The sequence below is a fragment of the Peromyscus leucopus genome, chromosome 3, assembly GCF_004664715.2.
Source record: "Peromyscus leucopus breed LL Stock chromosome 3, UCI_PerLeu_2.1, whole genome shotgun sequence".
In the NCBI taxonomy this organism is placed as follows: domain Eukaryota; kingdom Metazoa; phylum Chordata; class Mammalia; order Rodentia; family Cricetidae; genus Peromyscus; species Peromyscus leucopus.
In genome coordinates, this window is record NC_051065.1 from 37833413 (window position 1) to 37846652 (window position 13240).

Consider the following 13240-nt stretch of genomic DNA (forward strand, 5'->3'; position numbering starts at 1 on the left):
CTACACAGAGAAACCCTGTCTTAGAAAGAAAACAAAACAAAAACAAGAAGCTCTTAAGCAAGCAGGAACCAGAATCAACAGCGTCCCTCTGGTTCAGCTCAGGTGAACAGCTCCTCTCAGCCCTCTCTATGATGTCATGATCACCATCCCTACCGTGCCCAAAACTACTCTAGCCTTTTATTCCAAACTACATAACCATGGTTAAAAACTATTAATGCATACACCCAATTATACAACTTATTTTAAAAATAGTAATCTTTTAGAACTCATTAAACATACACACCAAAGCATGTCACCATGCAGACGACAATCCCCAACACTAGGTTTACTCTTCACTTCTGCAGCATTCTTATTCTTAGCAAAAATCAGCATCAAAAACATTTCTTATTTTAATAGCTTGGCTAATAAGTATACTGAACATCATAAAATGTAGGAAAAGTTCAGTGAATATAAACTTACTTTTCAGCAAAATCTTTACATCTCCATTTTCTTTCTTGATCTCACTCATTACTTTATACTTCTTTTTTTCTTTTTCTTTTTCTTTGTCTTTCTCTTTAATTTTGTCTTTGACTTTATCTGAAAAGAAAAAAATACTTAAAACTGTTAAATTTTTTTCTCCATGAACTTTAGTTCAATTTCTCGAAGTATAATACATAAGAAAGCTGAGTGATTACACACGCCTTTGATTCCAGCACAGAGGGAGGCAGAGGTAGGAGGATCTCAGTGAGCTAGAGGCCAGCCTGGGCTACATATTAAGTCCAGGGTAGCCAAGGGCAACACCTGATCCCCCACAAAAGACAAAACAACAAAAGAACAAAAACAAAAAAACACAATACACATAAAAATCATGATAACTGGAAAAAAAATAAGACTTTTTTTTTTTCCTTTCTCAGTTTTAGGACAAATTTCTACATTTCTTTCACTGAGCATACAATACCGATCAAAATTTATCACTGTACATTTAATTTCAATGATTATTCAATGATTTTTACTCATTTCATGTCAACCAAAATACGGGATTGATTCAAATTACATAAAACAACAGGCTGTCTTTACTGGAGCAGGTAAGTAGACGGGGAAGTTATTGCTCTGAAACCTGAGGGAATGGAGGTGGAGACCATCCTCACAGGATTATCAGATGAATTACATGAAGAAAATGACCACACAGAGCTACAGTAAGACCAGATACTAGCTCCCTTACCCTTCCACGTTTTAGGAAGAACATGGCTAGCTAGTAAAACTGTGATATTAAATTATGGGGCATAAAAACTTGCTGATCTATATCCTAAAAAATCTGAACAACTTTATGAAATGCATACTATCCTGCTGTGGAACAATCCTTTTCCACATTATGAATATGTATTATTCTCATTGGTTAATAAAAAGCTGACAGGCCGGTAGCTGGGCTGGAAGTTACGTGGGAAAACCAAACTGAGAACACTGGGAAGGAGAAGGGCCGAGTGAGGAGTAGTCAGCAGACGCAGAGGAAGCAAGCTGAGATTGCTGCACTGAGAAAAGGCACCAAGCCACGTGAGTAAGCATAATAGGAACTATGAGTTAATTCAACGGTAAAAGCTAGTAATAAGCTTGAGCTACCGGCCAAGCATTTATAATTAATATAAGCCTCTGTGTAGTAATTTGGGAAACAGCTGCCAGGTATTTGGGAGTTGCTGGCAGGACAGAAACTTCTGCCTTCATTATCTTATTAACTGTTGTTCACTCAATTTCCTATGAATCTAGTCAAGGATAAATATATGCAGAATGAAAACAAAGCAATACAGCCCTTGCCTTCAAAAGTTTATTATTATTACAAAGCTAGATTGAAAGCACATAATCTTGTAAAACAACACAGATTTTACAATGTTTGTGAATACTGCATAATCCCTTAAAAACTTCTCCTTACTTTGTTTTCCTAAGTGCTACCCTAACCCAGGCCATAATCACATGATTACTAGAATGCCAGTCTCAATCAGATATTACCAGCAGAAATACAATGCCATTTGCAAATCTGCATTTTCCAGCAGCCACATTAAAGCATAATGAGCAATAGGTGAAATTACTTTTTTTTTTTTGATTTTTCGAGACCGGGTTTCTCTGTGTAGCTTTGCGCCTTTCCTGGGACTCACTTGGTAGCCCAGGCTGGCCTCAAACTCACAGAGATCCGCCTGCCTCTGCCTCCCGAGTGCTGGGATTAAAGGTGTGCGCCACCACCGCCCGGCGAAATTACTTTTAATAACGTATTTTACTTAACGTATTTTACATGCACACCTCTCCCTCTCTCTGTCTCTGTCTGTGTGTGTGTGTGTGTGTGTGTGTGTGTGCGTGCGTGCGTGCGTGCGCGCGAGCGCGCGCGCGCGCGCGCGCGCGCGAGCGTGTCTGAAACTGGGAGGTAGAGGGGTGGGGAGCACATATATACCACAGCATGCAGGTGGAGTCCTTCTTTCCTTTAACTTTTATGTGAGTTCTAGACATTGAACTCAGGCCACCAAGCTTGTGCAGCAAGTGCCTTTACCTGCTGAGCTCGCTCACTAGCACTGGGAAACTGAAAATCCCATCCTAACGGCCTCCTTTAAATTCATCTAATTCTCTAACATGGTACAGCTACGATAAAGTGAGGGTGCAAGCTTAGAAGACAGAAGGTCCAGATCTGAGACCCTTGGTTTTGGTTGTAAAGTTTATATGCTATCATTTCTTCATCTCTTCACAGGGAAAGAATTATGAGGGAAAACAGGACCTTGGCATTGTTGTTTTCTTTAATACAATGTTCCTGAAAAGACTGGTTCTTCACCAGTTCTGATTGATTTATTTTCATGAGCAAGAATTCAGCCAGGTGTAGTGACTCACACCTTTAATCCCAGCATTCAAAAAGCAGAGGCAGGGAGATCTCTGAGTTCAAGGCTGCCTGGTCTACACAGTGAGTTCCAGGACAGCCAGAGTTAAACAGTGAGACCCTGTCTCAAAAACAAAAACCAGTCCAGTTTTATCCTCCATAGTCTAAAATTTAGACTAACCTTTCTAACTTGTCTTCTCATCGGAATCCTTACAATGACAGCAAGAGTTCTTCTACTGTAAGAACAACACGCTGTTTGAAAAGTCAAACAGAGCACAAGTACAATTGGAGTTAGAAAGTGTTTCAAAGCTATCAAGACAGAAAAGATCAGAACAAAAATGGCATTCAGAAACAAACCACTGTACAGTAGCTGATGTTTGACAACGCAGTGAAAGTAATGGGAAAGAATATTTTCAACAGACAGCACCACAACTGGCTAGTCAAGCTCAGAACAAAAGAGAATCTATTCAAATACCCAGAAGACATCAAAGATCTACATGAGGTGGCAGCTGGTGATACTGCAAAAGTAATGTGTCAAAGGAAAACCTGGCAAGCTGGATTCATTAATGTTCTTCAAAAGACACTATGGAGAACAGAAAGGGAAAACACAACTGTCAATTACTATTAGTTAGTATAGACTCATCTAAAGATCAGGGACAAAGCCACTGAAATGGGTCAAACACTTCACAATAAAAAATATATATAGAAGGCTGTGTGCAGTGGTGGCGCAAGCCTTTAATCCCAGAACTTGGGAGGCAGAGGCAGGAGGATCTCTAGTTCAAAGTCAGCCTGGGCTACAGAGAGAGTTCCAGGACAGCCAAGGCTACACAGAGAAACCTTGTCTCCAAAAACAAAAGAAATAAAATAAAATATATACATGTAAAGATATAGGAGTTCGAACTACAATATGTCACTACGTAACTATTAAATTGGCCAAAATCCAGAACACTGGCAGCATTGTTAAATGCTAGTAAGAAGTGGAACAACAGGAGTTCTCACTTGTAGCTAGTGGGAACGCAAGAAGACATGTGCGTTCTCTCTTATAATACCACACACACTTTCCTAAGCATCAATAAGTTTCACTGCTTAGTTTTTATCCAAAAGACCTAAAAACTTAGGTACACAGAAAAACACATACATAAATAGTTATATCAGGTTCATAATTATCCAAAACAAAAGGAAGCAATTAAGATGTCCTTCAGTGGATGAACGTAAACTCTGACATATCCAAGTGACAGGATATTCTTCAATGCTAAAGGAGAAAGGAGCTATGAAACCATGAAGACAGAAAACCTACATGAGTATTAAAACCTACATGAAAGAAAGGTTTAAAACACCACATACTACATGACTCCAATAACACAAGATTCTAGAAAAGCCTAGAGCTTAACAGTCAGCTAGCAGAACTGGCATCTAGAACTGGCAAGCCTTAGGATTCAATGAGAGAATCTATCTCAAAAAGGGGAGGGGGGGGCAACCAAGATGGATGAGCTGTAAAGCAGCTGACCACCTGGAACCCACATAAAGGTGGAAAGTGAGAACCAACTCCAAAGTTGTCCCCTTACCTCCACACAGGCACTATAGCACACATGCACACACATTAACAAAAATAATAAGGTAGTGGCTCCTGAGGAATGAAACTTAGATTGAATTCTCACCTCCACATGTACCCACACAACACAAACGAAACAAACAACAAATATTTTTTGAACAGAGCAGAAGCATAAATAAAATCTTCCTGATATAGTAGATGAAAACAGAGAGGCATATGCATACATATATGTATACATGTATGCTTATATGTATACTTATATAAACACACATGTCTGTATATATAAACATGTATGCAACTACAAGTAAAACTGTTTAAAATGTTACACATATTAGACGGGGGGGGGGGGGGGTTGATTTCTAAGTTGTCCTTTGCCAAATAGTGGCATGATCATCTCAGTCACTCAAGAATGTAAACAATGAGCTGTGCTCAAGTAAATTAAGGAGTAAAAAGAAAAAAAAGGAAAGTAAATAAAAGTAGAGGACATGTACACCTGGCTTAGAAGATAGTAGTTATTGTTAAGTGAAAACAGGATCATGCAAACCAAGGTCTCCACAAAAGGAATACAGGAAAGAGTAGAAATGAAGCAACATATATCTGTGTCAATGAATAAAGACAATTTTAAAGACATCAAGATTAATAAAGCCTTACAGAAAAGGATCTTTATCTGGGTTAAATTATTTGCAAAGTCTTATAAGCATTAGTCATTTTACTAAGCCATGGAAATGACTACGCTGAGTTAGGAGTTGATGGCAGCTCGACTGGTAAAGCACTGGCCTAGAATGCATGAAGCCCTCTATTCAGTCCCCAGCACTGGATAAGCCACATGGGGCTCAAGTCTGTAATCCCAGCACTGAGCAGGTGGAGACAGGAGGATCACGGCTCCAAGATCACTCTGTCCTTACTGTGATTCATGACCCACGTTTCAGTAAAAAGGACGTTCTTCGAAAAGGTTCACTGGTGGCTGGAGAGATGGTTCAACAAGAGCACCTACTGCTCTGGCAGAGGACCAAAGTTCAGATTCCCAGCACGCGCGCGCACACACACACACACACACACACACACCACACACACACACACACACACACACACACACACACACACACACACACACACGGTAGTTCATAACAATTATAACCCCAGCTCCAGAGGGTCACACAGGCATACACATGGTACATATATATGCATGCGGGGAAAATATTCATACACATACAGTAAATAAATAGATCTAAAAGAAAAAAAGACTGAAAGACTAAAAAAAAGACTAAAAAAATTCATTTTAATTTATTTAAGTAAAAACATCATAAAAATTCAAACTGGAAGTTCTTATGAAATATCAAAAAAATTCCATGCTAAAGCTTTCAGCTACTATACATTTTTGCAGCAAAAGCTCAAACGGGCTTCATGTTATCAGCTTTAACTATCCTGGATATAAGCCATAAGTCAAGACCATTAATGCAATTCATGAAATCAACTGATGTGAGCAACCACACTGCTATCTCCTTGGACCTCCTACATCCAGCCAAGAATAATCCACTGCTGGAAAAAAGCAAGCAGGAAAAAGAGGAAAATGAAACTGGAGAAGCAGAAGGGACAGTAGATGTACGAAATGACAGGAAAATTAAGAAAACATAGAAGATAAAGGAGATGAAGGAAACTGTAAAAAGAACTCTATGAGCCGTGATTGGGGCAAGAAGGACTTCTCACAGCCTCTCTCCAGCAGATAGCTAAGCAAAGCTACCTACCCCGGCAAGTCACCCTTCTTCCAAGGACCTCTGGGGAACAGCACTGGCCTCCATCAAAATGTCTCACTGTATTTCAGTGATGCCAGAATATACCAGCCTAATTCTCACAATCCTATCTTTAGAATTTAGCTTAGGCATCTCTCTTCTCCATACTTCTGCAATTACATGATTATCATTAAGTAAATGAATATCCAAATCTACCTAAACAATCCCTGCCAAACTCCTGTATGAAAATGTCCTAACGAAATCCATTCATTTGCTTGTTAATTTTTAAAAAGCTAAAACTATGAGTGTCTCAAAGGGACAATACACTAATTAAATCTCTTCAAAATAGTTAATCGTATCACTCTTGCTTAAAACAAATTAAACAAACCGACTTGCCTCTGCCTATCTAAAAGAAGAAAATGCCATTGGTGTTAGCCGGGCCTAGGGGTCCCACTATCTGGAATGAAGTAGATCGTTTAGTAAGTCCAGGCTTGAGAAAACGGGTTAGTTATGCCTCACAGAATAGCAGGGGATGCCAAGGTTGGTATGCGACTTCCAGAAGTGTCTTTGTTCTCCCATATGTTCTTTGAAAGATTGTAGAGAATGGCTGTCATTTTCTTTGGAATATTCCTACATATCTGACCATGTGAACACACTAAATTTGCAAAGGAATGTATCTCAGACAACTCAGAGCAGCCTGAAAAGGACAGCTTGGAACAGCTGAACAAAAGAGAGGATGGTAGGTTTGGCAGAGCTTTGTTTACACTGCATATCAAAGGCAAGCAAAAGAAAGGCTATGCTTTCCAATAAGGCCCAGAAACTCACTGTTTTCTCTGCAGTTTTTAGTTCGTTCCACTGGTATGCCATTAAAGAATTCCTGTAGTCAGTACTTCATTTTTCTGTCTTTTCTTCCACCTCTCACCAATGCCATTCCAGACTGATTCCTTACCCAAATGTAATATCTCAACATTTTTGCTAATTACACTTAAGCATGCCTTTGCCAGCTGGGTGGGGTGGTGGCACACGTCTTTGATCCCAGCACTTGGGAGGCCGAGGCAGGCAGATCTCTGAGTTCGAGCCCAGTCTGATCTACAAAGCAAGTTCTAGGACAGCCAGGACTGTTAACACAGAGAACCCCTGTCTTTAAAAACCAAAGGAAAGTGGGGGGAGGAGAGGAGAGGAGAGGAAAGGAAGGAGGGAGGGAGAGAGGGAGGATATGACACTCCTAGCTGTGGTGGAGGAGAAAGCTTATTGTAGATAAGAGGGAGAATAGAGCTAGAGGCAGAGACATCTGGGACAGTACGTAGTGGATTTAAGAAGCAAGCTGAACTGGGCCATGTGAAAACGGGGAGGGGAGAGCCACAGGGCCAAAAGGTAAAATAGGCTGGCAAAGACAAAATGGCTCGGTGACAAAAGAATCAGAGCAGTTTGGGCAGGTGGCGGGCTATGCTAGTTAGGAGGACCCTGTAACAGGTAGGGACTGAGGGATGATGTGAGGCAGAGGCAGGTGGGTCTCTGTGAGTTTGAAGTCAACCTGGTAATGTAGTGAGTTCCAGGACTCTCAGGGCTATATAGTGAGACCCTGCCTAAAATTAAGAAAAAAGGGATGTGTGTGGGGGTGGGGTGGGGTATTACTAGGAACGTAAAAGGAAATCTTTCCCATGAAAAGACAGATGTGATCTGACAGGCACGAGGCAGACAGTATTTAAAATACCTTACTCTGACCCCTCCTCTAGATGTGTTTGTTCATCCAAGCAGACACAATTTGCTGAAAGGGTAAATGGTCTTTAAATCAGTAAAAACTGATGTATACTAAGAACTCTGAGCCGGGCTGTGATGGCACACACCTTTGATCCTGAAACGTGGGAGGCAGAGGAAGGCCAGTTCAAGGCCAGCCTGGTTTATAGGGTAAGTTCCAGAACAGCCAGGGCTACACAGAAAATCCAAAACAAACAACAACAAAAGACTGCTGAGATGGAAACATCTAGCTCCATTCAACTTCGCTCACAGGACTTGGAAAGTGCTGAGCAGAGAGAATCTCGAGCTTCTGTTACTCGTACACATAAGATCCCAGGCTATGTGGACCTCTGAAGATTCTTTCATTTCTGTTATTCCATGACTCTTTTTCTTGATAAATGAGAAAAATGTAGCACAATTACTCATACAGTAACAACAACCTATATATTATACAGTACTACAAAGTCTATCACTTAATATTCAAGAACAGGAAGGCTGCTGTCAGAGATGACTCTCAGAGGTTAAGACCACTGGCTGCTCTGGCAGGGGGCCATGGACCAGATCATTTCTAGCTGCAGTTCCCGGGGATCCAACACCCCTCCGGTCCTGCAAGCACCGAGCATACATGTTACACACACACATATCTGTAAACAAACCCTGCTGTGCCTCATTATTCTCATCCACAGAGATAATGGCACTTGTCTTTTTAATTTTTATAAGGATTAAAGCCAGCATATACTTAATTTCCCACATTGTACTTGATAACTAATAAAGTTGACAGCAGAATTTTACTAAGAAGGCATCCCATAACAGCATAGCAACAACAGTCATAGCAACAGAGAACTGTAGTAAGAAACTTTGTCTATTTGTGTTTATTTGGGGTTTAAGGCCAAAAGAGGGCATCAGATCCCCTAGAGCTGGGGTTACAAGGGTTGAGAGCTGCCTGCCGTGTGGTGCTGAGGACTGAACCTGGGCCCGCTGCACGAGCAGTCAGTGCTTTTCACTGTTGCGCTCTCTCCAGCCCCAAAACTTTGTCTCTAAAAGTGAGGCAAAAATCCTTTTTCTATTTTCAATAGTCTACAAAACTAAGACATGAAATAGTTAAGATGCTGTATGCAGTATCAGTTACAGAATCATTCTGATCACTGAATCTTAAATAGACTAAAAAGCTGTTCTAGTAAATGTGACCTCCAAGTAATTACTATACTTGTTATATTTTACAAGGCAAACAATGAATGACACAGTTCTTTCTGATTAATGATGACAACATAAATGAAAAAATTCCTTTTTTTTTTTTTTTTTTTTTTTTCTGAGACAGGGTTTCTCTGTGTAGCTTTGGAGCCTGTCCTGGATCTCACTCTAGACCAGGCTGGTCTCAGAGATCCGCCTGCCTCTGGCTCCTGAGTGCTGGGATTAAGGGTGTGCACCACCACCGCCCAGCTTCAAAGAACTCTTATTCTACACTTCTTTTTAGACAAAAGGTTCTGGGCCAGTGAAGATGTCTCAGCAGGTTAATACACCTGATGACCTAAATTCAATCTCTGAGTCTGCAGGGTAGAAGAGTGCTTACTCCTCTGTCCTACACACACAACAAAATAAATACATTGTAATAATAATTTTTTTAAAAAGTCTAAGCTGGACAGTGGTGACACAAGCCTTTAATCCTAGCACTTGGGAGGTAGAGGCAGGCAGATCTATGTGTGTTCAAGGCCAGCCTGGTCTACAAAGCAAGTTTCATAGCAGCCAGAGTTGTTATATAGAGAAACCCTGTCTGAAAACAAAACAAAACAAACAACAACAACAAAAAAGTCTATCGTGGCAATGCATACTTTTAATCCCATTCAGGAGACAGACAGATCTCTGTGAGTTCAAGGCCAGCCTGGCCTACATAGCAAGTTCCAGAAAGCTACTGTCTCAAAGAAAAAGTTGACTTAAAAACAACAGCAAACACTAAACATTCCACTTCCTTAAGAGGCAGCCCCATCACTGCACCCTTGGAGGAACACCATGTGAGAGGGGCCTGAAGGGCAGGGCTGCTCTGCTGTCAGCTGGTCCACTCATCCCTGCCTCACTGAGTGCAGAATACAGGACCTGCTGCTTTTTCTCTTCCAACGCTGAAATTCTGAAGAGACCCTCTGCTTGAAGAAAACTTGGCTCTTGATGATCACTTTGATAGTGCTCAAAAGTAGCACCTTAATACAGACTGTGCTCCAGCAGGACAGACAGGAACCAGACGACTGCTGACCTCCATGGCAGCAACGGTAGTAGAGACACTCTGCAGGGTTGTGCCCTCTGGTTCAGTGTCCTTGAGTAGCACTCTGACAAATGTTGATAAGTTTGAGCTCACTGTAGTTAACATCAATTACGTTCTCCTCCTTGAAGAGCGCTTGCAAAGGACCTGACTTCAGTTTCCAGTACCCACATCATGGCTCACAATCATCTATACCTCCAGTTTCAGGGTTTGCAACATGCTCTTCTGATCTCCACTGGCACCAGGCACACCCGTGGTTCACATAAAAAAGCAAACACTCACATACATAAATCTAAAAGACCATTTTTTAAAATGTTCTCCACCTTGATGTGGTAACAGAGCTACCTGCAGCTATGGCAATGCCCCCCGCCCCCCCACGGTTTCCAATACCTGCCACTGTGGGTCCACTTCTCTTACAGGGCTCCCTTTCCATGATAAAGTCAAAGAAGTTTTAGCCATAGCTCAAGCCTCTCCAGGATCAACATGAGCTGGGCCTCTTGAACCAGTCCAGGAACCTAATGACACCAGGGACACCCAAGCTTACCTTTTCAACAGGACTACTTCCACGGGCAATGGGACGCCACTGAGCAGCTCTTCCCAGTTAGAAATCAGTCTTTCTCCACGTGTTCGATAGCATTGGTAAACTGCCCACAACACGGGCACCTGAGTAGACAAGAGCCGAAGCCACAGCTTCCCAACAGCGAGCCAACCTGGTACTGTGACTTCAATAGCTCTTCCTCTTTGCTGCACCACAGCTCGGGTTGTGCAGGTCAACACAGGGCAGGCTGATTCTGAACAAAACCTCCGGGTTCTTGGGCATAGGATAGTGCCGAGACAAGCAGCACCAGGGACAAGGTCTGCCAGGGGTGCTCAACCAGCAGTTAGTGAGAGCCCATGGGGCCAAGGGTAGCACTACAGCACCAAGCTCTAGTGGCTGTGGCGGTGGCACCTACCGCTGCTGCTGCTCATCTGTCACCAACAACTCCTCTCCTGCCACCTCCAACACTGCGACACTCCTAAATATACTTTTTCATAGGAACAATTACAGGTCTAAATTGTAAAAGGTCATGTACTTCACCAATGTCATTAGGGAACTTTCTTATAGGAATTCTATTTAGTTCAATTTAAAATGCACCTAAATAAAAATTTTCAGGCCGGGCGGTGGTGGCGCACGCCTTTAATCCCAGCACTTGGGAGGCAGAGGCAGGCAGATCTTTGTGAGTTCGAAGCCAGCCTGGTCTCCAAAGCGAGTTCCAGGAAAGGCGCAAAGATACACAGAGAAACCCTGTCTCGAAAAACCAAAAAAAAAAAAATAAAATAAAATAAAAATTTTCAAGCAATTATACATACACAAGCACAAAAAGAAAAAAGAGCGCGCGTGCGTGTGTTGTGTGTGTGTGTGTGTGTATGTGTGTGTGTGTGTGTGTGTGTGAGAACTGACTCAAGCAAATGCCCCAGTGGGTAAAATGTTTGCTGTGCAGGCATGAGGATTCAGGTTGAACTCTCGAGAACCCACACATAGTCAGTCAACACCTGAGACTTCCACCTGGCCTCAATATGTGTGCATGATACACGCATGGCCACACTTACACGAACATGCACATACATCATGCTCACACATACAATATAAATTTAAAATATGGGTGGGGGGTCAGTTTAGTATCTTGACATCTCTCACAAGGTAACAAGAAACACACTAAGCCGTCTTGGCTTTCCCAGTTGTAATTCCTTACTCCAGACACTAAAGCAGGAGGAGTCCAAGGCCAACATGGGTTCCAAAGTCAGTTCCAGGCCGCCCTGGGCTACATGAATCTCTGCCTCCCCTCAAAACAAACCATTCTGGTCCTGTGACAATACCCTGACCAAATGCACCTTTGGGAAGGGTTTATTTGGCTTACAGGCTACAGTCCATCATCAAAGAAAGTCTTAGCAGAAGCTCAAGGCAGGATTACTGTTTTGCTGTCTTCTACACCTCAGGACCACTTGCCCAGGGGGTGGGACCAGCCACAGTGGGCTGGGTCTTTCCATGTCAAACATTAATCAAGAAAATATTCCCAAAAACTTACAAACCACAGAGCAATCTGATCCAGGCAATTCATCAACTGAGGTCCCCTTTTCCCAGATGGCTCTAGTTTGTGTCAAGTTGACAAAAACCAATGGCACACAAGTCTAGCCTTCAAAATCCTAAAATGTTCAAGTTTACAAGAACTTCGAGCATCTAGCCCAAATAGTTCCTTTTAGAGATGAAGACAATGAAATTAATGTAAGTTTTACCCCTCTTGCTGAGCTAAGGGAGATAGTTGAGTCAGCAAAATGTCTGCTACACAGGTGTGAGGACCTGAGTTGTATCCTAGCGCCCATATAAGAAAAACCCCAGCATGGTAGTGCAAGCCTGTGATCCCAGTGCTGGAAGCGGAAGAACAGGCTCCCCTGGAGCTCTCTGTCCAGTCAGCCTAGCCTAGTGTGCAAGCCCCACCCCAGTTTTCTGAGAAGCTGTCTCAAAAGGAGCAAGGCAGTGGAGCACACAGGAGAGGGCTCTCCTGAGAAACAACACTACAGGTGCTTTTCTAGCCACTGTAATGCCCTCCACCCCACTTACACACACACATGCACACGTGCACACACGCAATCAGGAATTCAGGGCTAGTCATGGGAGGTCGCCCCTATAATCTCAGCACTTGGAAGGCAAAAGCAGATAGACTAGTTCAAGGCCAGCCTAATCCACATAGTAAATACTAAGCCAGATGGGCCTAAAGAAAAAGCACTGTCTCAAAAAAAAAAAAAAAAAAAAATCACAAATTTATTCACTAAGGCCTCCTGATTTTTGTACATGTCTTCTACTACATATTTGTACAGCATGAATATTTTCACTCACAAATCTATTCCATCTAAGGGGCTAGAGATAGCTCAGTAGTTAAGAGCATAGAATGCTCTTCCAGAGGACCTGGGTTTGATCCCCAACATTAGTGTGGTTGCCTCCAAAAGCAATGCACACGTAGAACACATACACATATGCAGACAATATCCATACACATACAAATAAATCTCAAATATCTTTAAAAAAACAGCAACATTACATAAAACAAACCACCTATTGGTAACCGATCAGATTTCACTAAAAATGGTCATTATACTATACT

General features: G+C 42.1%; 1 protein-coding gene across 1 annotated transcript in view; it reads right to left on the minus strand.

Annotated features, from left to right (window-relative positions):
• Nucleotides 1–13240, minus strand: part of Rsbn1l (round spermatid basic protein 1 like) — a 68840-nt gene that overhangs the window by 43361 nt on the left and 12239 nt on the right. Inside the window, exon 2 of the mRNA XM_028855134.2 lies at nt 460–576. Within this exon, the coding sequence (XP_028710967.1) occupies nt 460–576 (117 nt within the window). The remainder of the gene's footprint in view (nt 1–459; nt 577–13240) is intronic.